Below are 25896 nucleotides of genomic sequence, written 5' to 3' on the forward strand. Positions count from 1 at the left end.
GGTCCAGGGCCCCCAAGGCATTGGGGCGCCCCCGGCGGTGACCATGGGTCTCTACAGGGTTGGGCTTCCTATATATATATAGGTGAAGACACTATCTAGTCTCCACACAGCAGTTCTTGGGTTGAGCTATGAATCCAGCACACTGTAACTGTAAGGAAGTACAGCTAACCAGCTATTCACTGAGCTACTCTAAAATGCATACTGTAATTAAATATACTTCTGCAAAAGTCAAATGGAGCAAATAAATAAATAAAAAATAGGTAATATTTCTTAGCGTCTTCAGCCACTATTGGTGTTTATTACCTGGAACATACCATACCTGGGAAAATTAAAGACAAATCGATAGAGATATCAAACTGTGTAAACACATCTAGGCCCAAGACCTTATACTGCTTGATAAAAATCAATTGTAGGAAAGAAGGTTATTACTGAAAAAATGTATTTATGTTGTAAGGTAAGTAATTATACATAACACAAGTATGAACTAGTTAAAGTATTCTCCCATTACAATATTTTAAAATGTCAATGGCAAGAGGTTTTAATCTCTTCTACAGATTAATAATTTCCTAAAGCATGCCAAATTGTTGTTTAGACATATCTCAAAATGAATTCCAGAAATCTCAAAATGCAGTTCAGCATTTCAGATATCAAACACTCAATTCAAGGTATCTCAAAAAAGTTCCATTATATTTTCAAAGATCTGCAATACCATTTGAAATATCTGAAATGCATTTTAAGAAATTTACAGATCTCTAAAAAAATCCCTATTGTTAAATTTCACATGCTTTCAAAGGACTTGCTGTATGAATTACTCTGAGATATCTTGAAATGCATTTCAATCCATTCAAAATGGACGGGAAGGCATTTTTAGATCTAAGGAAACGCATTGTAGGTCTATTAAATTGTGTGACATATTGGTTAAGGCTTTGAACCCTGAGATTGTGGTTCAAATCCTGCTACTGACACCGCAAAACACAAAAAAAAATTGTAACTGTGTGTACCCCAAATGTTTAAGTCTCATTGGATAAAGAAATCGCACAAATAAGTAAATGTAATATTTTAGATATGTGAAAATGATATTCAGATGTCTTGAAATAATAGGCTGCATTATGAGGTACAGTATCTCTAAATGTTACTTTGACGAGCCATAGTTTCCCTGTACCTTATATTACTGAATGACTGAAATGTTACGTGAACACATTTCCTACATAAAACTTAAAACAATGTCGCTTGGATCTAAATGTCTATGTAGTATTTTTTTTAAAGTTTTGCAGATGTGAAATTATCATTTTCTGGCTTAATGTTATTATCAGAACTTCCCTTTTAATAAAAATAAAAGGCGATATTGGAATGATTTGTCAGGGTCATGTCTAAAAGTCATGTCTTTACGGCGTTTTCTTGAATTAGTTAAAAGTATGCAAGTGCTATATATTCATGTGCAATCTGGCCTAAATTATATAATTTATATTAGTATAAAAATAACTTAAATGCAGTTTTGTTTTCTAATTACTGCACAAGAATAAGGACTCTTATTGCTCTTGTGTACACCGATTAAGCAACTAAGAAGGAGGGTTAATCTGATGCATTTGCGCGCTTGCGCACTTCTACAACCTAGACCACTCTCTCTCCCGCAACATGCACATGCGCAGTGGATGTAGTAGCACTGGGAGCCATGCTGACATTAACCCGAATCGGAGCCTAAAGGGGGGAGTACCACGGAAACAGTCAGGTCCTTTGGAAACTCGTGGAATTGTAACCAAACTAACATTATTCGATGGATACTTACCAGAAAAACCCACGTTCATGCAGAATTTTCAGCAAGACGTCTTTTTTACCGTCGAAAAATCGTCTTTTATTTCAAGACGTATCACGTGATGCTGGTTGACCAATCCACGCGATGCTGACGTTTCTGGAAAATGTTCTTTGTTGTATTTTGGAGGAATAATCTTACTTTTTTGATCTCGAAAAGTGAGGTTTTGTATTTGCCCATCGTTGTGGAAACAAAAACGACAAAATGCTAGTGATAAATGTGCAATTTATTGTTACAGGTGAGATATTTTTATATTTATTCTTTGTGCTCCGTCGTGTCTTCGTGTCACATGGTTTATTCTATCCAATGGGGGTCGACATGAACGTGATAGCCACGACGAAGAAAATGGCTTTGAAATGTTACTCAAATCTACTACAACATATGGCCAAAAGCTAATAAAGTGTATCGTTATATTGGATAATCAAGCTGACAGTCTGAAATAGAAAATTACTTACTTGGACAAAGAAAAAGATTGTATTTGATTGAGAAGAAAAATGACCAAGTTATAAAAATCACCTTTTATTTCAATTAACGGCTGTATATTCTTGGACAGTGTGTTCAAATGTGTCACTGTAATTGCAGGTAAACGGATATGCCCTCATAATTTTGCAAGGTTATATAAAAAGGGTACTTTTGTCTGCTCCTAGGTTTTACACAAGGGTTTCTGGAAACTTCCACCTTCAGGGTCCATTTTAAAACAGAAATAATGCTGTTATCTTATTAGGTAATCAGAATTCAGTAATTCCCTTTTGTTGCAGTTTTAAATGGTGAAATTACACCATAGAAATAGGAAAAAATACAAATGAATTATTGAGTAACAATAATCTTTTATTTATCATATCGGTGAATAATATACCCATCTCTAAAAACTGTCGTGGGATAACATGCTTAAAAGATTTAAAATAACAAAAAGGAGAAGATTTGAAGTAATGGGAAAATGCTGTGTCATTGTAATGGCCGCCTGAAATGCTTTCTTATCCCCATTCTTGCAAAGTAAAATCAACAAAATACAACTTTGTAGAACTGTGATATTCAAATCGTTTCGCCACAAAGCATTTTTCTCATTTTTTGAAATTTTGCTATTCATGTAATGTAGATCTTATCTGTAACAGTCCTTGGGCGCAAATACATTTTTGAAGGCCCCACTGGACTTGCATCATTAAACGCGATACAAAAATATTTGTCGTCTCAATTGGGGCGAATACTACCTTCGTTTAAATTAAGCCAAACATATTTCTCGCCCTTGCTGTTTCTTCAACCTGCCTGGTGTTTGCTGTCGAACACTTAACTGAATAGATTTTGATGCAGATCAACCAGTTTGTGTTGTGAGGGATTTTTAATAAGCGACAAAGGTAGTTTGATGGCAAGTTAAGACAGTCGTTTTCGGTTGGCAGAGACGCAGTTTTAACGTTACACATGTTAAAGTAACTGTGGTTAATGTCACGCGTCTGTACTGTATGAGGTTTTAACCTTTCGTAAATGTTATTGCTTTTTTCCCTTTCTGGGTTTGTTTTTGGTATAATTAGGTGTATTTTTAGGACATTCCACTTGAAACTCCAAAATGGCGACTTCTTTCTTCGAAGAAAAGGACAGACTGCGGATAAAAACGACCACGCCGCTAGGAAACTGGAGTTCTAAAGCAACCGTTCTATTCGCGTGACTGTCGGCAGTGACCAATCACGTGTCTACGAATTGCACAAGCCATCCGCGCACGGGACTTCGCAGCCAATCGCAGTGGACGTTTTCGCATAATTAACGTAATGGCTCTGACTAAGCTACAAGAGAGGCGTGTCTGTGCGGGGTGGGATAGCCCTCGTTAATTGACTGCTAGAGGAACCAAACGTCTTGCGAGCGAGTGTGTTCAGTGCTGCTACGAAAGTAAGAAGGGCGGTCTACGGCGACTAATAGCTTGTGGAGATTGTTAAATGGGCCGGCTACTTAGTGAAGAGGCGGTGCTTTTTGGATGGCGTTTTTAACCAGCTTATGAGCTTGCGACGAAGTGCTACAGGCGGGCCAACCTCGCCCAATCAAAGCTGAAAGTGGGTTTATAAACAGAGGGGTGGAGGGAGTGAGGCGCCATTTCGCTGAAGCGGAGACAAGGAGGAGGCGAGGAGCGAAGGGACGAAACAGAAAGGGGATTCCGGTAGTGGACCGTGAGAGAATCCGGATCCATCCGAATGGAATCGGCTGCAAATTCCCTTATTGATAGGTATATATCGGGACTGTAGACTTTGTACGTTAGGTTTTCGAGGATATTACTGAAGTTTTACGATACATGACTTCAGTGTTGAGCACTTGAACTGGTGATGCTCAGTCTGGATATACTTTCGGCAACGGAAGCAATATCATGCTGAATGTACCGTTACTTTCACTCGTAGAGCTTATTTTCTGAAAATATTTTCTGGTAAACTGTACGCCGGAAAATGGGACTACATATGTCTTTGCTGCATAAAACGAAATTCGAATGCTCTATGGAGTATTCGTGATGCCGCCATCTTCCGTTGGATTGATAATTTCTCAGGCCGATTGCTTTGTAAAAGCATTTAACTGCAAACGTGAAATTAGAAATGCATTTGGCAGTGTTTTAAAACTATGTTAACAGTCCAAATACCCTACCTTGTAAGTTACTGTTCCCTTGAGATAGAAATCTGAGGTGTCTAAACCCCATACTATGTCGTTCGCCTGATTAGGCGTTCTTTTTGAGCTTTTTGTTTTGAGCGTTGTCAAAGTGTTAATTGGACCATTCTGTTCTACAAGCCCCCTGTGGAAATAACGATTACAGTGTATCTACGTAGAGTTGCACGGTACAGTTTTAAATTTAACAGCGCGACAGCCGGTGCACATTGATTTACCGCTGTGTCTGACTCGATTGCTAGAATTTACGTCAGAGACTTTAACCTTTATTTATTTAGGATCAGTTCTAATCACATGTTGTTAATTGCCCGCCTTGTTCCCTTCTGTACATTGTTTATTTACAGTAGTTGGATATTACCGTCAGTAGTAGTTGCATCATTTTGTACATGTGGTGAGATGGGGTAGAGAGATGCAGTAATCTTGAAAATTCCGATTTTTTTAACATCGTAATTACTATAATATCCGTATCGGTGTTTGTATTCTTCGTTCCCCGTAGGCCTTAAAGCACATAAGTTTATTGTGCAACTTCGCTTCTGCCGTCTTTTTGTAGTAGACATTAGCGTCCTATTCTCCCCTTATTTCCGTAGTCCATTCTTTAAAAAAAAAAAATCATGCTTTTTGTCATATTTGGTTATTTTGCATATTTCGGATTGAAAGGGTAGTCTTTCTATACAGTTTTGTTTGTGTAACTGAGTAGGCACTTAGTTGAAAATGTACGGACGTTTTTGTATTTTTACTTGCACATATATGCAAATTGAACATCTTTTGGCCTAGTTGTACTCCTTAGGGTGTAGTTTGGAACGGTAGTGAAAATGATTTGCCTCTCTTCCGTAAACCCTCCTTTTTATTCACGTGTGCATGCCTTATTAAAGTTGCACGCTGCCTAGTTGTTTCAGAAGACCAAATCGCTAAAACTCGTGTGGTGTTTGTAAGCAATTGATTTATTGTCGGAAGGATCTCCTTTTTGAAGACTTGACATATTAAAAGTATTCTTGGGTGATCAAGCCTAACGGTTGAAATTGTATGGTTGACACGTGTAAAAGGTTAAAGTGGATATTTTCTAGATTCCACAAGCAGCCCCTTTATGTGTGGTTACTATGACTACCGCGGCATGCCTGTTCCTGGTGTTGGAATCGGTTTTGACAATTAAGATTAAATTCTGACCTTGGAGCCCCTCATTTAGTATTAAGTAACAAGCACTAATTTGATAGTATAATTCAATATGTACTATGATTGTGAATTTTTTATTTGAATATTTGGTTCTCGAATAAATCGGTGTTTCAGCATCCTGCACATTAACAGCAGGCGGATATAAACAGATTGAACAGGAATACATTTAAGTGTAAACAGCGTGGTAACTATTTTCCTTTTAAAGGGGTTAGATCTATTAAAAGTGCCCCGTATACATTTTTTCCTGGCATTTGTGTAGCATCTTTCTACAGCAAAAACAATCTTCTAAACATTTACAACTACTGTACTATAGCATGGATGGTTGTCTTAAGTCATTACAGACCTTAGTCCTGAATCACTGAGCCAGTGACAGTTTGATTGTTTTTCCTTACTTTGTGTTCACCATATTTTTATATGTAATATCTTAAGCTGTATTTGTATAAAAATTGTAAATAAGAGCATTCTATTAATGATATACCATGCCAAAAAGGCAAGTTTTTGAATTTGGCTGCTATTGCCAAGATTAAAATAAGTAGAAATTAAGCCACGTGTTGTAGAATAGTATGAAAACACTTTTACCCTTTGTAGAAAAGTTTTGAGTGAGCAGTGTCTCTGTAGGTAAAATGTTAATCAGTTATGGAGTCCTGTGTATTTTTTCTGTCAAGTTCATTTAATCACTTTTTTATGTATTGACTTTCAGACTACCTGTTGAGGTGGGTAGTGCCACGTTTGGTGTGGGAGGTGTCATGGATGCTGGTCCCGGTAAGAGGATAAGGAAACCCTCTCAACTTTATGAAGGTTTTGAGAGTCCTACCATGCTCCATATAGCAGCACCCCAGACCATTCCACAGCCTCCGCAGCCTGAGGTGCGGAACCCAAATCGGCCAGGGCGCCTCACAAATCAACTACAGTTCCTTCAAAAAGTCTTAATGAAGGCACTCTGGAGACATCACTTTGCTTGGCCATTTCATGAGCCTGTGGATGCTGTTCGACTTGGATTACCTGTAAGTAAAGCTGAAAGAAGTTGTACTGAAAACAATTTAGTTATGTTTTAAGATTTTCTTAACATGCTACTAAAAAAGCGTTTTGTAGTTTGTCTTGGAACATGAGGTAAATTAATGTTGCAGGAATATGTATGTTTTCATTAGAAGCAATGTATTATGTTTGGGTTGTAATTATATATAACTAGCATAATTTTATATTTGTTTAAAAAAATCTTAATCATTTACTTGCTCTATATGATTCAAGATCCTGTGTCACATTCATTCACTTATCTGTATTTTTGCATGCAGTTTTGCTGGTATCCTTTTGGGGGGGTTGTCACGTGCAATATCTAAATTGACAATTCATTTTAGATGCTGAAATGTTTTAAGATGAAAATCAGTCCTCCATATATGTAACACTAGGAGTTGGGCTGTTTTGTGGAATGCAGTTTATTCATAATTTCAGGTTCTTGAATGAAGAATGTGGTGATACTGTTTTAAAGTTTTCACTTCGCACACAGTTCATGGGTTGTTTTTTTGTTTTGAGCTTAAAATAAGAAAGGTCCAGTTGACTGCATTTTAAGTGTTTTGGTTGTGTGATACTTGTAACAGATCCATTAACTCCCAAGTTGCCCTTTTATTCACATCTTGGTTTTTTGAGTGCTGCAGTTTATGTGCACTAGGGTTTTTTTTTTCTTTCAGGAAGTAAAGTTTTAATTGTTTTCATTTAAGCATATACTTCACATTTTTAGACTTTCTTAAGGTCCTAATTCCATTCTCCCTCAGATCTGGAATCTGCCAAAACAAGACTAGAATCGTTCTCATCTTTATGCTTTTGCATAAACTCGTCATCTTGTTTAATTGCTTGATCAAGTTCTGGGTAGAAGCTCAGTCAGCTGTTTTTCTACTTAAATCATCCATCACATGACTGAGGACAGCAGTAAGCAGCAGATTAAATATGTAGGTAAATATCTCATTACTGTTCAGTCTTTATTGCTAATTTTATTTTCTAATTCTAGTAACGTTAAAAGTGTGAGAGTAATGATTTGTCCTGAGTTTTCTTTCCGCGACAGTTATCAAATTGAGTTAGATTTATATCTTCATATTTGTTAGGTTAAATAAATAAAAGTATAGCTAAAAGGCAAGTGCTGAAAACAGGGAGCTTTGATATAGAAGATATCTTTTATATTTTCACACTTACCTTTACCAGTACACAGACATGCCTAGCTTAAGGATATAGCTTTCTCTGCAAGTCGTAAGACAGAGTGCTAAGCCACAGCTACACTACCCACCTCCTACAAGTGGTGATATGGTCACAGTCCTCCAAAAACTGGCATGTCGTGCAGCTTGCATGTAGAAGAAAATGTCTGTTGCAAGATACCTCTGGGAAACTGCAAATTGTTATGACTTCTGCACTTGAACTTCTAAATCTCTTCAATCATGCTCTGTGATGTGATATTTTAATGTAAGTTGGTATAAAAGTAATTTTATATACATTTTTTTAAAATAAATATAAATGACATACAGACTAAGAGAAATGCTGAATGAATGTGAGAAGCAGTTGTGGATGATAAGCTCAATCCTGCTTAAAAGGAGCTAACTACTCATAGCAGGTAACCAAGATAAGTTTGTTTTGTCATTTTTGGCAACAAACCAAAACCAGTATAGGTTGTGTGTAAAGTGAATGAAAGTGTAATTTGTTTTGCTTATTTTAAGTAATATATTCCTTTAAACTGTAAATTTTTTGATGCAGTATATCATATCGGTAAACAACTGGAATTGTTACAGGGAGAAGAGGACATCTGTAGTGAGGCCTGAGCTTGAAGAGCAGTAATGGTTGAGAGTGCTAATGTGTAGTTACTAATGCAGTAGTCAGAAGTTGTAGTGCAATCCCTTTTAAATTTTATATATATATATATATATATATATATATATATATATATATATAAATAAAATAAATAAATAAATAAAAATGCACTTTGCAGTAATCCTCTATATTTAATGGTAAAGCTTATGGTTGTCCCTCCAACTGAAACATTTATTAACTGCCTAGTCTGCAGACAGTGAAGTGAGCAGCCCCATATGTTCATTCCAAGTTGGCCAGATATTCATGTATTTCAGCTCATAATGCCATGAATCAAATGGCAGACCTCTTTAATGGTGCTAAATTTGGATTATTACATGGGCATAAATAAAGTCTAATCAGTGATGCAGGGAACCTTTAAAAGAACATACTGTTCTTCAGTGTTTTACTGTTTCACTATCTTGAAATAATTTTTCAACTGAAGATTATCCTATTTTATTTCACAAAAGCAAGTATAAAGTTGACAGATGTTAGACAGAGAATCTTGGAAATTTAAAGTATCGGGTGTTTGTGGCCTTTGAAAATTGAATTAGACTTGTCCTATAAATATTATTCTTCAGTAAATGTTCTAGGTAATGGCTCCTTCATATACTGATGCAAAATATCACACCATACAGCAAATACAGGTTGAGTGTCCCTATTCCAAAATGTCTGGAACCAGAATTAGTTTGGGTTTTGGAATATTTACATATAGATAATGTAGTCTTGTGGGGGACACCTTTTGATAAAGAGACATGCAGGCAACCTAGGTAAATGATGGCTTGTACCTATAATCGTATAACTAAGATGTTGTGTACATTAATGTGAAAACCATATTAAATATTGAATATAATGTATAGACTGTTTGAGTGCCCCTTTAAAAGGACCATTATTGTGTATTTGTCCTGAACGGTTTTTTGCCAGTCTATATCTGCTGTCTATTGACACTTCTCAGGGAACTGGTTGACAGGTCAGGAATATCTTGGCCAGCCTGGTGCCTTTCCCTGACCTACAAAACAGCACAACAGAGGAGAGGTGTTGGTGTTATTATCACATCTCAAGGACAAGCTTGTTAACTGTGTTTTATTGGTTAACGATGTGCAATGTTTCACGGCATATCCATCAATTTTGTGCAATTTCCTTGCAGGGCCACTCCTCTTCCTGGATCATCCATTATGTCTTTGCTTCATAGATGGTTACTTTATTAATCCCAAGGGGAAATTCACATAATCCAGCGGCAGCATACTGATACAAAAAACAATATTAAATTTAAGAGTAATAAAAATACAGGTTAAAACGGAAAATAACTTTGTATGATGTTAGCGTTTCACCCAACCCCGGGGTGGAATTGAAGAGTCGCATAGTGTGGGGGAGAAACCATCTCCTCAGTCTGTCAATGGAGCAGGACAGTGACAGCAGTCTGTCATTGAAGCTGCTCCTCTGCTTGGAGATGACATTGTTTAGTGGATGCAGAGGATTCTCCATGAGTGACAGGATCATGCTCAGCGCTTGTCGCTCTGCCATAGATGTTAAACTGTCCAGCTTCATTCCTACAATAAAGCCTGCCTTTCTCATACGTTTGTCCAGGTGTGAGGCGTCCTCCTTCTTTATGCTGCATCCCCAGCACACCACCATGTAGAACATGGCACTCACCACAACCGTCTGATAGAACATCTGCAGCATTTTATTACAGATGTTGAAGGAAGCATAGTCGACTCTGACCTTTCTTACACAGGGCATCAGTATTGGCAGTCCAGTCCAATTTATTATCCAGCTGCACTCCCAGGTATTTGTAGTCTCCTCTAATGATCACGGGGTCCATGAGGGGCCTGGGCCTCCTAAAATCCACCACCAGTTCCTTTGTCTTGCTGTTGTTCAGGTGTGCGTGGTTTGAGTTGCACCATTTAACAAAGTCCTTGATTAGCTTCCTATACTCCTCCTCCTCCTGCCCACTCCTGATGCAGCCCACAATAGCAGTGTCGTCGGCGAACTTTTGCACGTGGCAGGACTCCGAGTTGTATTGGAAGTCTGATGTGTATTGGCTGAACAGGACCGGAGAAAGTACTGTCCCCTGCGGTGCTCTTGTGTTGCTGACCACAATTTCAGACATGCAGTCCCCGAGACGCACTTACTGAGGTCTGTCTGTAAGAGAGTCCACTATCCATGCCACCAGGTGTGAATTTACTCCCATCTCTGTCAGCTTGTCCCTAAGGAGCATGCCACTACACTTCATAAGGGACAAGCTCCTAAAGATTAAATGAATTCTGAATCTGGATGTGAATAACATGCACTTTTTGGCATACGCACATTTTCATGCTTGTGATCAAAGTAAAGTTTTATTAAAGGAGGCCCCTGGTCTGAAATTTAAATATTTCAGATTTAGCTTTAAAGAGTCTATGGAATATCTTTGTATTCACATATATATAATGTATATAATGTTACTCATCTGTGCTAATCAGTCCTCATACTGTTGCAAATGAATCAGGCCTTAGTGTTCTGTTAGATTCTAGTATTTTTAATGGCTACAATTTCTTGTCCACATGTTGAATGGTGCCTGTTTAACCTATTAGTTCTGCAAGTTTAAGAATGTTTTTAGTTAAGGTATTGTCCCAGCCTCGTGAAAACCACGGAGTCCAATAGCACAAACTTGTATGTGATGCATACATTTGTAGATGAGAAGCTGATATTGCAGCATATTTTTTCAAATCTTTCATTCATACAGGCTTTACTTGGCAGGTGTAAGTTTTTTTTTTTATAATTTTAAATTACATGAATGTTGTGTTATGGAGGTACTGCACTTTGCCTTTTATTGATACAAGATACACTCTGCCAAAGTTAATGACAAAAAAATGAGTCTCCTCAGAATTGCTATTGGTGCATAAAGGGTAGGAAAATTTATCAAGTGTTTTCAAATTTGAGATGGGCAAAAATGGCTAAGTGTTGAGGCTTTGATTTGCAGTGTGATCAAGTCGGAACTTAATGTTGGAGTCTCTGCTTGGTATCTACATGTGACAAAGCCACTTTGTGGATTCTATAGGGCCGATGTGCATGCTTCGATGTTTGATGAATGGTTCATTGTGGTGAAGCAAAATGTCAACATTCAAATACATTTGTGGTGCTTTTATATTCAAGTGCCACATATTCACCTTCCTAATAACATGACACATTTTAAAGGTCTCGCATACCATCTTCTGTGCCATCCTTTTTGCACCTACACAACAGCATCAGAATGTACTGCGGCGTATTTGAGCCACAGAGGGGAAAAAGTCAGGGACACAGTGAAAATGTGTATTTCATGATTAAAGAGTAAATTGTGGCATAAATCTCAAAATGTCCACTTCAGTCTCATAGTTCATTCTATCATGGAAGTAAACTATCGTAAGCATCATCTTAAAACTGACCCAGTTAATTGCTACATGCTTTTGGGGCTTCATGCTGCATTGACAGCAGCAGCAAGCAGAAATTGCCACACAGAACACAGCAAATGTATGATATTCCAGTTCTCTGTACATTTAGAATCCTTAGATTTATACTTTTATCACTTTCATAATGAAATGCGTTAATGTGTGTATATATATTTTAAAGATAAATGGTTAACTTCATTTAAATATTGAATATTGTTAATTGCTAATGTGGGGCGGCATAGTGGCGGAGCAGTAGAACTGCTGTCTTGCAGGGAGTCGCGTCCCTTGTGTTCCCTGACTAGAGTTTGCATGTTTTCCTATTGGTTTTCCACAGTGTGCTCCGGTTTCCTTCCAAAGATATGCAGGTTTGGGGATTTGGTAATGCTAAAATGATGTGAGTGAATGTGAGAGCTTACATTCATCTTGCGATGAGCTGATGCCACTCGCACTGCCACCTGGTGGAATCTTCCAGATTTACGTAAAGTACGCTCGCAAGTATGAACCATGTAACGCATACGTAGCAGTAACATCTGCTGAAGCGCACATCCCGTGAAGTGTAAAACTGGCCTTAGACTTGCAATAAGCTGAAAATGAACAATCCTAACCTCTTCATTTTAGAATGCTGTCAAATGCTGCATTCCATTTGCTACAGATGTCAGAGCTGGGAATGGCATCACAGTCAAGTTAACCACGTTCCAGTAAAAGCAAATAAACTAGTTTTTGTCACTTTTGTTTTACATACCAAAAATGTCCAAATGGACAGTAATTCTGCAAGTCTAAAAGCAGTTTTCCTTAGTTATTACATTTTATGTTTCATAAAATTTGCCATCTGTAAAAAGTGTGTTCATGATAATGTGACAGTTCAAGGCTTCTAGTATTATCAAAAAATGCCAGAGTCAAACAGTTGGGATATTTGAAATGCTACTTTTATTGCAGGTTAATGTAATCAAATGATTATTTCATTTTTGTTTTAATTCCCCTTTCACACTATATACATGCTATTTTATTTATTTTTGCTATTTCCTGATTATGAATACAGGTAAATCTCCATTACAATAAACTGCCAGGGACCTAAAAAATATTACGTTATAATTAAAATTTCGTAGTAATGAGGTTCTGTATTTGTCACTATAGTACTTTCTTTAACTTGCGTCTATGTGTTTGCAATCATTTCAATAGATTCTTTTGTGTTGATTTTCATCTCCTCGTGTCTACAAGTTATGCTAATAAGAATTTTTCTCAGCATTTCCTTGTGATAATACACTTTCATGGTGCGAATGATGCCCAAATCCAGCAGCTGAAGTACTGCCATGCGACTGGGAGGGACAAATTCAACGCAAACATTATCTAAATGTGGAAGCATGTTATGGGCAGCACAGTAATCAATCAGAAGCCAAATCATCCTCCTTCATATTGTGAGGTTTCTAAACTTTTTTTGGGCACTCGCCCCCCAACCCCCACCCCAACAGGAAGACACACAAGTGCGTCCCTAAGCTGTGGAAGATTGTCAGTTACCGGAGCAGGGCAACAGCAGGCTGACCGCGCTGCAGCGAAGTGCCACAGAAACAAATCCTAAAAGATCGGGGTCATGCTACAAGTCCCTGTCTTGCATCTCAAACCACAAGGCTGAATCTCGGTACTTTAGCAAAACCAGCTTTACTCCGCTTGAAGCAGGAATAGCAGGGTTATTGTAGCGTGATCTACCACTCTCCTATACACAGACACAGCAGTCATGCAGGGTTGTGGCCAGGTTATTGGCCAAGTAATACTGTTCCCTGCATTTACAATGTTCCTTGCATCACCCATCCAGATCTTTTCCGTTTGCTTCGGTGGTCAGCCGCAGCAGAGCTCTGAGCCTGCTGTTGTTCCAGCAACGGATAAACAGTCTTCCACAGATACGATGATTGCACTTCGGGGTGTTTTCCATTTGGGGGAGGTCTCAAGAGAGTTTAGAAACCTCACATTTTCTTGATTGAGTGGCACATTAATAGGAGGAGTGTTTACTTTAACGAGCATCACTGAACCACGTAAAAACTGCCTTTTCAACGTCTTCGAATGCAGCAGTTTGCATATGTTTGCAACCTAAGATTTTTCTTCTTTTTTTTTTTTTTTGCCCGGTCATTCAAGAAAGTTGACGGCGTTGATGCCGAAATTCCAAATTCACTGGCAACATTTTTTTTTTCCTCTCTCTCTCTCTTTCTCTCTCTGTCTTTTTGTTGGAATCGAAAGCCGCAAAAATTTTATTTTTTTTCTTTCTACTATGAACTGCTGTCAGTTTTGTGTTTGCCGTTTCTATGGGAGGATGACAATGGTGACGAGCAATAAGTAAAAAGTATCGCTGAAAACAAACAGCCAAAAAACAGTACAAGGAAAGCTCGAAGAAAGAAAAAAAATTAACAGTGCTTCTGTTTGGGGATCGTTGTGCACAACTGAGCTGTGACCACTGAACTAACTGCTCTGTGGATTATTCGTTCAGGCATTTCAAGGTCTTTTGGGCACTTTATTGTAATGAAAGTATCTGCTGAATAATTCGTAGTAACAAGATTTCTATAGACTCGTGTTCAATGGGGAAACTGTCAGGACCATAAAAATACTTCGTTGTAATGAACATTTCGTTGTATCGGAATTTAACCTGTATATGTAATATAGCCATTTACAAACTTTTTTTTTTTTTCTCTCTCTCTCCCAGGAATTTCTAATATTTTTGAAATACTATTGAAATCACTGCTTGAAGTGTAATCATGGCAGATGCATAGGTTTTTTTTTTTGTTTTATCCCCTTGTGTATAGTGCCCTTCTACAAGCATATTATTTATGTCAAATGCTAAAAATTTGTTACAGCAACACCTTGAATCATTCCATTGTTAGGCAATATACACACCCATGTGGGAGTCACCTTTGAGCCTAAACTGGGTGGATGTAATTTAACAACAATTTAATAATAAGTGCTTAATTACACACTTCTAATATGCTCAAATCAACCGGCCGCTGATCGGAAGTTGGCTGATTTTTCACTAAAAAGTGATCTGTAAAAAGGCAAATCACCAAAACCGATTTTTTTCAGCCCCTGCTTTTCACTAGTGAGCCAGCATTTTTTTTTTCTTTTGCAGCAAACTTCCTGTGGCGTAAATGAACAGCAGCAAGTGGAGGCTTGTTTCATCAGTGAACGAGAAGTCATTGATATTAGCTTTTATGTTAAAGAAAATTGAGCAGTAAACTAAAAAAAAAAGTAATAGAGAAGTCGTCCTGTGCCAAAGGACAAATGGCAAGAATGGCTACTTTAAGGAATTCAGACCTTTTATTTTGTCTTTTAAATTAAAATGGACACTACTCGATTTTGGACAGCATGCTTGTTTTAAAATCAAAAAAACTTGCACTTCTAACTTAAGTTTAAATAGTTAAATAGGCTTCCTTTTTTTTTTTTTCTTTTGGAAAGATCTCTACTGTTTGTTGCTGTATGTCTTACAGCACAAGTTTTGTTAAACAACCAAATCCTTCAAATGGTAGTCCATATTTTATAATTAATACTAAGTGCATGTGTATTTACATTTAAAGCAGTGTTTAATTGCCAGTATCAATTGTGAATATATATGTAATAATTTCCTTCTTGGAGAAATTGTGAAAACTACTCGTTTTCAGTAAGCCTTGTTTCAGATGGATATGATAATGAAACCATAATAAAGCTTCTAATTATGAGAAGCATTTTTTTTGTATGACTTGTGTTATGGATAAATATTTTTGTACATATTAAAATATGTATTATAATAAAGTTTTGGTATTTTGTAGTCTCTGAGCAATACGCCTTCAGAATTGTATATTGTTAATAAAAAAAATGAATGATGACACCTGTGGTCTGTAGTTTAATTATAAAAACACACTTTTTAATACAGGACATAAGGCTTCTATGCATCTGGTTATGTAGTAGTTTGAAGTAATCAAAATCGGATAATCAAATAACATGAAAATAAGTACTTGGTATAGGCCATAAAAAAGAAACCTAATTGGAGCATCCCTAATTTCCAGCTATAGAACCATATCAGCAGTTATGCACACTGTCCACATGCACAAAGTTAGAAAGTGCAAACTCCATTCAAATACTGACCAGGCTACAATCCAGCCTGAGTTTGTGATCAGTGTGTGACAAGATCATTCTCTGTGACACCGCACTGCTCATGTTAAAGCATCAGTACCAATAAGTTGATTACCAACCGAGCAGATGTTTTATGTATATATTGTAACATTGGCTGTATACTTTTTGTTTGCTCAATGTGTCACTGCAATTCCCCAAACACTCGCCCCCCAGTGTGGTGTGGATAAACATCTAATCTACTGTGCTTTGATCAACACACTAATTCCAGGATTGTTCTTATAGTTTTACACTGATTTGATACCTAAATATTACTATTCAGTATTGTTTGTTTTAACTTTCTTTGTGCAAATAGCAAAGCTAGTGAGTGAATACTTACCCTGTATTTTATCAGTGTCATATTTATAGGGCACATTTTAAAACTACCAGTTTTTTTAAAATGTTTTTAGCCTACTTTTAAACAGTGAGATGATGATTTTATGTTAAGAGGTAAGCTGTCCATAATTTGAGAGCAACACTGACAAAAGAGATTACATTTCAGCTTTTACCTAGTGCACGGAGTGGCAAGCAAAAGGTGGTTGGCAGATCTAAGGGTGTGGGTGGGAGAATAAGATATTAAATGATTAACCAGTGTAGGCAGGAGCACATTCATTAAGTACCTTCATAAACATTCAAATTTTTAAATCGCTATAATAGCAAATGGGAAGCCAGTGCAGTGCAGCAAATACTGGCGAAATGTGCTTATGTTTGCGAGTACCAGTGAGAAACCAAGCAACACCATTCTTTACCAGCTGCAATTGAGAAAGGGAATTGCAGTAATGGAGTCTTAAGGATATAAAAGCATAAATTACCTTCTCCAAATTACTGTGGGATAAAAAGGGTTTAACCTTAGCCAAAGATTGTCGCTGGTTAAAGCTCTTGCAAACGGCGGCATTTATTTGCTTCTTAAAATTAAAACATTCATTCATTAAAATGTCCACTGTAAACTGAAACAAAACCAAGCATTGTACTGAAGACCCTTTTATTCTTCGTTTAGTTTGTGGAAATGTAAAGATAGCCAAGCTTTATCTAAAGTGGTTGGTCAGTCCCCTGCTTGAAAGAAAGGTAAATCTATGTATCAGCAAATGGATGAAATAAAACATTATACTTCCTAAAAATTGAACACCGGTAATAATTAAAAAGAACCAGGTCAAAGGATAGACGCTTTCGTTACACCACAAGTAAGAGGAACATAACTAGAGATGCACTTGCAGAGATGTCATCCCAGTAGGTAAGATTTAAAACAATCAAGTGCAAGACCTTGGATTTCAATGTACTGTTACAAACGAGAAATAAGAATATTTGCACTGGAGTTTTAGGTCATAAGTGTTAATTGCTGAAATTCAAACTTCCTTTGATCTGTAAAGATAACTTGGTGTTTTTTTTTTGTTCTTTTAAGCTGTACCTTTCAAAGGAACATGTGGCATGTTTTAAGTGCAGTTCCTTGGCGTTTAAAAGACAGCTAGTGGGACTTCCGTGACTGATGGTTCGTCAGTTGTGGTTGGTGAAATTTAAAGACTTAAGTCATTGACAAGTGATTAGGTTTTGGTCTTCGCTCTCTATTGTAGAAAGGAAAACTGTCATAGCTGAAAATGACTAGTGAAATCCATAGAGTAACTGCTGTTTATAAGATTCTGACACCGCCAGTGAGAGGTACTTGTATAATGTTCCTCTCCAAGCTAATATTACAAATGCACATTTTTTAATTTTACATTTCTTAGTTATATCCCATACACAGCAGTCATTTTAAGTGATGCAAATATTTTTGCACAAGAATTTTGCAGTAGACTTTAGAGTCTGAGAGTCTATAGCTCAATGTGGTAATAGACTTCACCTTTTTCAAACAAAGCTTAATTGTCCTGAATGCTGGTTGCTGGTGTTTAATTTCATGGTATTCCATTTGAGAGGTGAACTTGGTTTGGATTTTGTATTACATATCTGGAGTCCAAGCTTCTATTTTATGTATTGTTTAATTCATAGTTCATTTCACGTTTGAACATTTTTGTCAAAATTATATATGGTACATTTGCTTCCTGGTACGCATTTTTACACGCTATTCTTGTCACGAAGGGAAATATTTTTCGTATACCCTACATCTGTAATTATAAATTGGAAGATTAAAAGGAAAACTGGCAAAATGCTAGAGCTGCCACAAATTAATTTGTTAGTGTTTTTTCAGCCAGTGTACTGTGGCACAGTGATGCGCCATGAGAGAGACCCTGGTGTGCTGCAGAAATAATAGCGTAGCCCACCTGGGTCAGAGCCTGAGAGGGACAAGCACCTCAAGACCTGTCTAAGGAGGACAGGATTACCTGGAGAAGCTGCCATAAAAAGCAGTTCTGCAATCGCTGTGTTGTAGACACGGCACCTAGAACACTTTGGACGCGTGTCTTGGCTGCTAAAGTACGTCTTCTCAGGTGTGTGGTCGGCAGTGAGTCTCACAGGGCCAGTGTTTAGTGGGCATGCAAGTTGCCTTCGAGGCAGAGAGGAGTGGACAAAGGGAGATGCCACCAAAGTGCTCACTAAGTGGCATGTCTGAGAATGCTGATCTTGGAGCTGCTTTTTTTTTTTTATTTTTTAATATGTATGTATGTATGTGTTCTTTGTGGTAGTCCCGCCCTTTCAGGGAGTTGAGTGTGTACATGAGATATAATGTGTGTGTGATTGGTAAAATAGCAGTGTACCATGGGATGTTTTTGGTTCCAAAATGTGTGCCACCATAGAAAAAAGGTTGGGAAATACTGTTGTAAAAGATTAATCTAGTTGCTGGATTAATAATAAAAAAAAAAAGGTAATTTTGCTCAAAATTCAGTTACAATAACTTGGGACCGCACTATAAACGGTGAATGTCAGAAAAGCCTTACTAAGCATTACTAACATAACTTGAAGACGGCAGTCCAACTTGAATCAAAACCAAATAATTAGGCTTTTGGGTTCTTTTAGACCTCAGTATTACAGTGGATCTCTACGCCTCATTTTACATGTGTATTTTTAGAAAAGTATGTCTTAAAGTGAGGTAGATGTTGTTTATGAACATCCCGATTTTATACCTGCAAGGCATATTTGGCATAAAGTATCTTCACATGTTGTTTCTCATTTTGAAATGCTGACTTATTTTTGACTTAAACAAGTTATCACAAAAAATTACATTGCTGGAGATGGGCAACTCGTATCTCTTGAACAGAAGAATGATTTAAAACCAATATTCTATACTTTTGAAGCCATCAGGAAATAAATAGGTAAAAGTTAAACTGCACTGTAAGTTTCGCTCTTTGTTCTGACAGGGTACTGACTGCACAACAAGTGCAAACAAAACGTAAAATATGAATATTAGAACATTAATTGCAACAATGTTTTGGGAGAAGTAGTGCATTTTCTGAGATCTGGGCTGAGGTACATGTGTTTTTGGCTTTGACTATACATACTGTTCTAGCTAGTGAGCATTTTTTCGAGTTACTGTCTTTTACATACACAAACATATACTCCAAAAATGGTCTGAGGTCTAAAGTGTACTGATTCATCAAAATTTTGACATCAGATTTTTGGACGATTACAATACTTTACCTATATTTGGTATACGAGAAAGTGAAAAAAGGAAATCCATCAACTGTTAAAGTGAGTGAGACTGTGAGACAATCTGTAGGACACCCATGCCCAAGTACATTACAGTGATGAATTTTGTGCATTGCCGAACCCATTAATAACATCCTTCATAAATTTGAAAACTTGATTAGTCAAATTAGGGGTAGGTGATCTTTCCAAAAATCATGCCACGATCCATAATCCCAATTGTAATGTACCTTTTCAGTGTGGCATATACTTCGGGTATCCGGACTGAAACTCATCAAGACCTAAGTAACACTTTACAAATCTCGTTCGCTAACTAAGCGGAGGTAAGGAACACGCCCTGAAGCTGGTGAGTTAGTGAGGAAGGATTTTATATATTAGTAAACCTTCAAAATGTGTAGTTCGTCTCAACAGCATTTCTGGATCTTGCAGAGCCAGATAACTAATGTCTACTTTGTTTGGTTCTACGTACCTCTCTGAGTCTGATTTCATGACAGAAAAGGCAAAGTTCAGAACACGATTGACAGCTGAACATTTAAATGACTCCTTAAAAGTGAACCTAAGTGGCTGCACTTCACCATACACCTCTCTTGTTGACTCCATGCAATGCCAGTCATCTCACTAACTAAATAACACATGCAACTGGACATGTGAATACTCTTATGAAATGAAACAGTGACATGGAACAAAATGACAAATGAATATCTGTGTATTTGTAATTGCATTGTTTTGACTTGACAGCATTCATGTTTTTATTCAGTAGTGTGAGATACGCTAGAAAATGCATACAGACATATAAAATGCACTTGCAGGTGAACTCAATATTATTTGTGATGTTTTAATACAAAATGTGACACCAACATTTTGTAAATGTTAAGGCAAAACAAGCTTTTTCAGTTTGTTTGGGTTGAAATAAGCTATGAGAGTAAATGTTAGAAAACATGAATAGCTCTCGGCCATTTTCATTTTGTAAAAGTAGCTCTCTTTGGGAAAGGTTGGAGACCCCTGGTATTGACAGTGGGGTTTTTTTTTTGTTTTTTTTTTCTCCCCACTGCCCCAGTGGTGGTTTCTCATTCTTTTGTACATGCTATACATGTTGTGGAGAATGCTTGGTTGTATTTTACTTTTTTTTTTTTTTTGGTTATCAGGATTATCATAAGATCATTAAGCAGCCAATGGATATGGGCACAATAAAGAAGCGCTTGGAAAATAATTACTATTACAGTGCCAGCGAGTGTATCCAGGACTTCAATACCATGTTCACCAACTGTTACATTTACAACAAGGTAAGTTCATTTGTCAATTTCTTGAAACTTTCAAAAGATTAATGGTACTTCTGATTCATCTGCACTACTAAAACAAAGCACAAACTCCCTATCATATAAACCAGAATTATACTCTTGATTTGTGGACAAGTACCAAGTTTATTCATTTACTCTTATCTGGTAGAAATCGGTAGTGATGTAATCAAAAATGTAATTAAAATCCATTTAGGATAGCTAATTAAAATATACTAAGCTTGAAGCTGTGATTAGGAGTATCCTAAGCTAAAATAACTACTTAATTTATTTAAATGTGGCTTTTCTGATATGGTAGGCAGATCATTATATGATCGACTTGTATTTCTAAACTGTAAAAATTTGATCCTGTAAAACTAGTTTTTATAGTGTTTATGATATCTTTATATAGCTGATATCTTGTATAGCTTATTCAGCTTTTGGTTATGCCCATGTGATTGCTCAGAATTGGAGCACAAGGCTGGCCTTAACTGCATAAGCATACTTGTAATTGTTGGCTAAATCCCAATAGCTTCTGTAATTAATATTCAGATGCTTCTGCAACATTCAACTGTGTGTGCCACACAGTGTTGTACGAATGGGCATTCGTTTGTCCTCAAAATTGGGGTGTACCACAGATGTAGTTTTTCATGATTTCTTTTGTAGATGGTATGCTGTTTCAGTAACTGCATTATGATCTGCCTTGTGCTTTAATCGGCATTGCGAGCTAAATTAATCTAATCTGTTCAGCATGAAAGCATTGAAAAACTTGAGTTTTATTTTGGAGTAAGCTTTTCCTTTAAGTGTTTGAACTATGTCCTGCAAGTGGTTCCATAGTGGGCAAAGGCACCAGGTGTTCATGACCCTGAATTTGGTAATTCTGTTGGGGGAATAAGGTTGGATGAATGAACAACTAAGACACATTTGTTTCATATAGAGGTTAATAAGAAAACTCCATTCCTTTATTTGGTGGTATGTGTTGTGTTTATATTTGCCAGTGTTCCATCCCAGTAAAATTTTCAAATTCCTTCATTCAACTGCAAGATACTACATGTAAATCCATCTTATAATATGTCTTAACTTACTGGTCATATCATCTTTTAGGCTTATAAAGGAATGCTAATACTTTAGTTTTGAACTTGTAATCGGTTAAAATTGGTAATTAAAGCTGTTCTTGGTCATGAAAGAGCATGCGGTTTCTGCTGTCACATTAAGCTACACAGGATTTTTTAAATAAACACAATTTTTTGAATTCCTGTATTTGTATTCAAATGCTGGAGTTTGTTCTAGAAATGGGCCTCGTTTTACTTCCAAAGTAACCTTAAATCTTCAAGGCTTGTATATAACCGTAGTGCTGGAAATGTTTCTTTGGTGTTTTGGTCTGTGCCAACTCTATCATCAAGCTGCAGGATTTTCAATGGTAAACACATGCTAAGGGGTCCGAGTCTTTGTGAAGTCAAAGCTAAAGACTAAGTTATAGTAAAGTGGAAAAAAAAACACATTTTGAGAATGTTCTGCTCAAGTTAATAGATCTAGATTCTGACTCCACCCCCAGTTTTTTTCTACTTCTACTTGGCTCCTTTGTAACCAGCTGCATAGAAAGCCTTGTGCTCTCTGTTAAAGTGGTGTTTTTGTAATTAAACTACAGACCACAGGTGTTGCCTGTTTAAAATGACATACTTTATTATAATAATTTTGTTCAGTGACCATAAATATTAAAATCCCCATAAATTTTAACTAAAATATGTATGCAGAATATTTTCTGTAATACAAGTGCTATATAAAAATGAGTGTAGATGCAGAGCACTGTGAACAATTTGTTAAAATACAAATTTTACTAAATACAAAACTGATTCCCTCAGTTAATGAAAGTTTGTCAAAATGGTCAGTGAACAAAGTGGAACTGATTAAACATAAATTTAAATCCACAGCATCTGTCCATTAATTGGTAAACTATGGCCAGTTGACGGTGGAGATGTAAATTGTACAAGATAAGTCAAAGTCCTGGAGACCACTGCCAACTGGCTGCCTACCTGCTCCTGGGTTTTCTGTGCTGGCTGTCCAATTAGAGAGAATTTTTCCATCCGGCAATTTGAATGCTCATTTATACAGGCGTACATTTCCTTATGCAGGAGAGCAGCCTGGCACTAGAGCTGTTGTACCAAGTGCCACGTTTAAAATATTGATACTTAGGTACAACTAACAAACAGATATTCAGTATGCACAGCTAACTGGCAGCTCTGTTCAGGTATGCCAGACTAAAGTATCAATTCTTCAGCTAGGATTTTAAATCAAGGTGACACTGACATCTGGTATCTTTCTTGTATTGTCAGTTTTTCTCATTAAAGAAATTCATAAAGTCTGCACTGCAAATGTCTGAAGTATTTTGCATTGTAGTTTAGAATTCCTGTTTGTTAGATGAGCCACTCTTCTAAACAGTTTAAGGGGATCATTACTGAAATAATCTGAAATTTTAGTTTAGAGTAGTCCATAAAGAGTGCTTTTTTGTGGGGTGTTTTTTTTGTAACCACTTTGTCCAAGCAATTCTGAAGACCTGCAGCTTATAAACAGTGCATACGCACAAAAATGTTGTGTATGCCCGTTTCCTAGCCCACTGTGAGATGTATAAAAACTAGGCATAAAGCCATGCACATTTTCATGGTAGCCCCCTACCTTGCCTATGCAGCTTCTGATCAGTTATGCGAACTGGTGGAACCCACCATCAAAGCATTGCTATGCTTAAATGTGTCATTTACCTTTTTCATATTTGCATCAATGACATGGGATTTATCAAATACACCAAAATTAATTGCGCATCGTTTACTAATTTAATCTGCTTGATTGCAATCAGTCTGTAACAATATAATTGTGCATAGAATGACCAAACTATTCTAACTACCATAGCTGCTTCAGCATTTTTAGAAGACTTTGCAAATGGAAGATTTAGAAGAGAGTGCATATTTATAGATGATGATGACTAACTTCAATTTCCAAGAGCTATCCTCTTGGAGCTGTGTGCTGAATTGTTGCTGACTTTGCAAAGGCAGACGTTGAGGAATTGTGTTGTACCTGTTCCTTTTGTAAGGTTTTTAACCACAGGAGCTTTCAACATGAACTTGCCGACCAATCGGGTATTTCACAAACATCACTGTCACGCTATGGCAACTGTATAGGATCGTATTAGATGCTTCTTATCCAAATATGATTTCCATATACTGTTTTTGAAGTGCAAAACATGAAAGCGCAATTAGCAACAGCGTCTGGTTTTCCAAATGTAATCGGAGCAGTCAGCACCGTGCATATTGCTGGACAAGTTAAATCAGCCAGGGACAAATCACCAATGAGCTAGCATTATATCATATTGTACATAACTGGAGAACTTATGAAAATGGCAGCTCAATACAGGTGCACATACTTTTTCCAAGTAGTGTGGCAAAAGGCAAGCAGCTCTTTAAAAGATAGTGAATTACCTCAACTAGCCATGTAAAGAGCAGAGAATCAATCCATTGTGGCTCTCGGTGCCCTTGCTACACTATAAAAGTGCCATCAGAGAATGGATTTACTTATGTAATTAGAATGCATTTCCACTCGAATGTGCTGTTCTGTAGTGCACAGAAAAGTGAGTAGCATTGTGTAGGCACGTACCTGAAGGGATGAACTATGAGGAACCTAACCCTGGCCCACCAAATGATCTGCCAAATCAGACAGCATTACAACTTTGTTTAAATGTAATTACCAGAATGTAAAAACAGTGAATCAGATGCAGCATTCACCTTTTAACCAGTTCATTTAATTTGTGGTCAATATCACATAGTACAGCCCTTGTATTTCTTAGTTCATTGGACACATCTTTTACAGCATCCATTATTGCATTTTGTGATGCCCGAACAGTCCATCAGCACATAGCCAGATGGACTTCCAGCAGTTTGAGGCAGAGGTGTGTGAGTAGCCAGCACATGAAGATGTACTTGGCACAACAGCACTATGTCATCAGCACAGGGTTAGCTTTTATTGTCTGAAACAGAATAAACAGATGACTGGCTGCGTCTCGCCTTTTCATGTCAACTGTGATACCTGACTTCTTTTAATTTGGGACACTGTGCGACTTTCTGAACTTGAAGTTTTGAGTGTCTCCACCACACTTTCGTTGCTTATACCACTGCGTAAGCCATCAAATAGTACATGTTGGCATCTGTTTTAATGTCTAATACAAGTGCCTCAAAGGATGCTAACTTTTTTTTAGAGGCGGTTTACAGTTTGTCACATTATTCCAAGGCTGCCCCCTCGACCAGTATCTCTTGATTTAGAAATGAATGTGTAACTGTTTGCTGATGCCTCAGCTAAGGGAAGAATAAATCAGATTTTGTACTTGATGTTATATTCTTTCCCAAGGTAGTTTTTATTTCGAATAGAGTGAATGTTTAAGGAGCATTTTAAATTGCAAGGATGTTTCTGTACTGGTGTTGGTAACTTTAATTAAAATACAGGTGCCTTTTGTGGAGGATGTACTTTTTAACACTTGGTGTAATTGTGGTCGTTAATTCTCTTGATAACCAAACGATAGATTTTGCATCTGTAATAAATGTATGAGATGCCCTGTAACATGGATTCTTGGTACTACAGGATTGTAACAGGCAAGATTAACAATAGTCTGGTTTAAGATCACAAAGCTGGAGCTGGAGCCTGGACTGTGCTCTGATCAGTCAGCCAGGCAGTTTTGCTGGGCTTTTGTATGGGCTAAAACAAAATAGTTTTCATCCTGTCTGAAGGGGCATCTCTCTTGAAAAATCCATGCCTTTCCCAAAAATATGTTTATAAAGGCTAAGCATTTATTTGTACAACAGGTTTGCACACCACATAATACATATGACCTATGAAAATGATTGTAATAAATGCAAGACACAATTCTAATAAGATTTTTATCATAAAGATACAAGGCTGAAATAAGTTTACATATAAAATGCACAAATTTGGCCCTTAAAACATCAAGCCTACTGTTTACTAAGCATAGAGGGCAAATTAATTTTTTCCTAACTAGAAATGTGATCTTCTGTACTAAACACTAGTCGCACTCGGACAAGGA

At 37.1% G+C, this 25896-nt stretch overlaps 1 protein-coding gene across 7 annotated transcripts in view; it reads left to right on the top strand.

Moving 5' to 3' along the window:
* The first annotated feature begins 1661 nt into the window (after positions 1-1661).
* Positions 1662-25896, top strand: part of LOC120539150 (bromodomain-containing protein 2-like) — a 43467-nt gene continuing 19232 nt past the window's right edge. For 2 of the 7 annotated variants that reach the window (XM_039768951.1, XM_039768958.1), the window contains exons 1-3: positions 3784-4019; positions 6315-6618; positions 20685-20822. In XM_039768951.1, coding sequence (XP_039624885.1) covers positions 3988-4019; positions 6315-6618; positions 20685-20822 — 474 coding nt within the window. In that variant the 5' untranslated portion in view covers positions 3784-3987. Of the gene's footprint in view, positions 2049-3780; positions 4020-6314; positions 6619-7383; positions 7562-20684; positions 20823-25896 lie in introns of those variants that run through there. The other 5 variants (XM_039768954.1, XM_039768952.1, XM_039768953.1 and 2 more) reach the window with 5 other exon arrangements.

The sequence above is a fragment of the Polypterus senegalus genome, chromosome 11, assembly GCF_016835505.1.
Source record: "Polypterus senegalus isolate Bchr_013 chromosome 11, ASM1683550v1, whole genome shotgun sequence".
In the NCBI taxonomy this organism is placed as follows: domain Eukaryota; kingdom Metazoa; phylum Chordata; class Cladistia; order Polypteriformes; family Polypteridae; genus Polypterus; species Polypterus senegalus.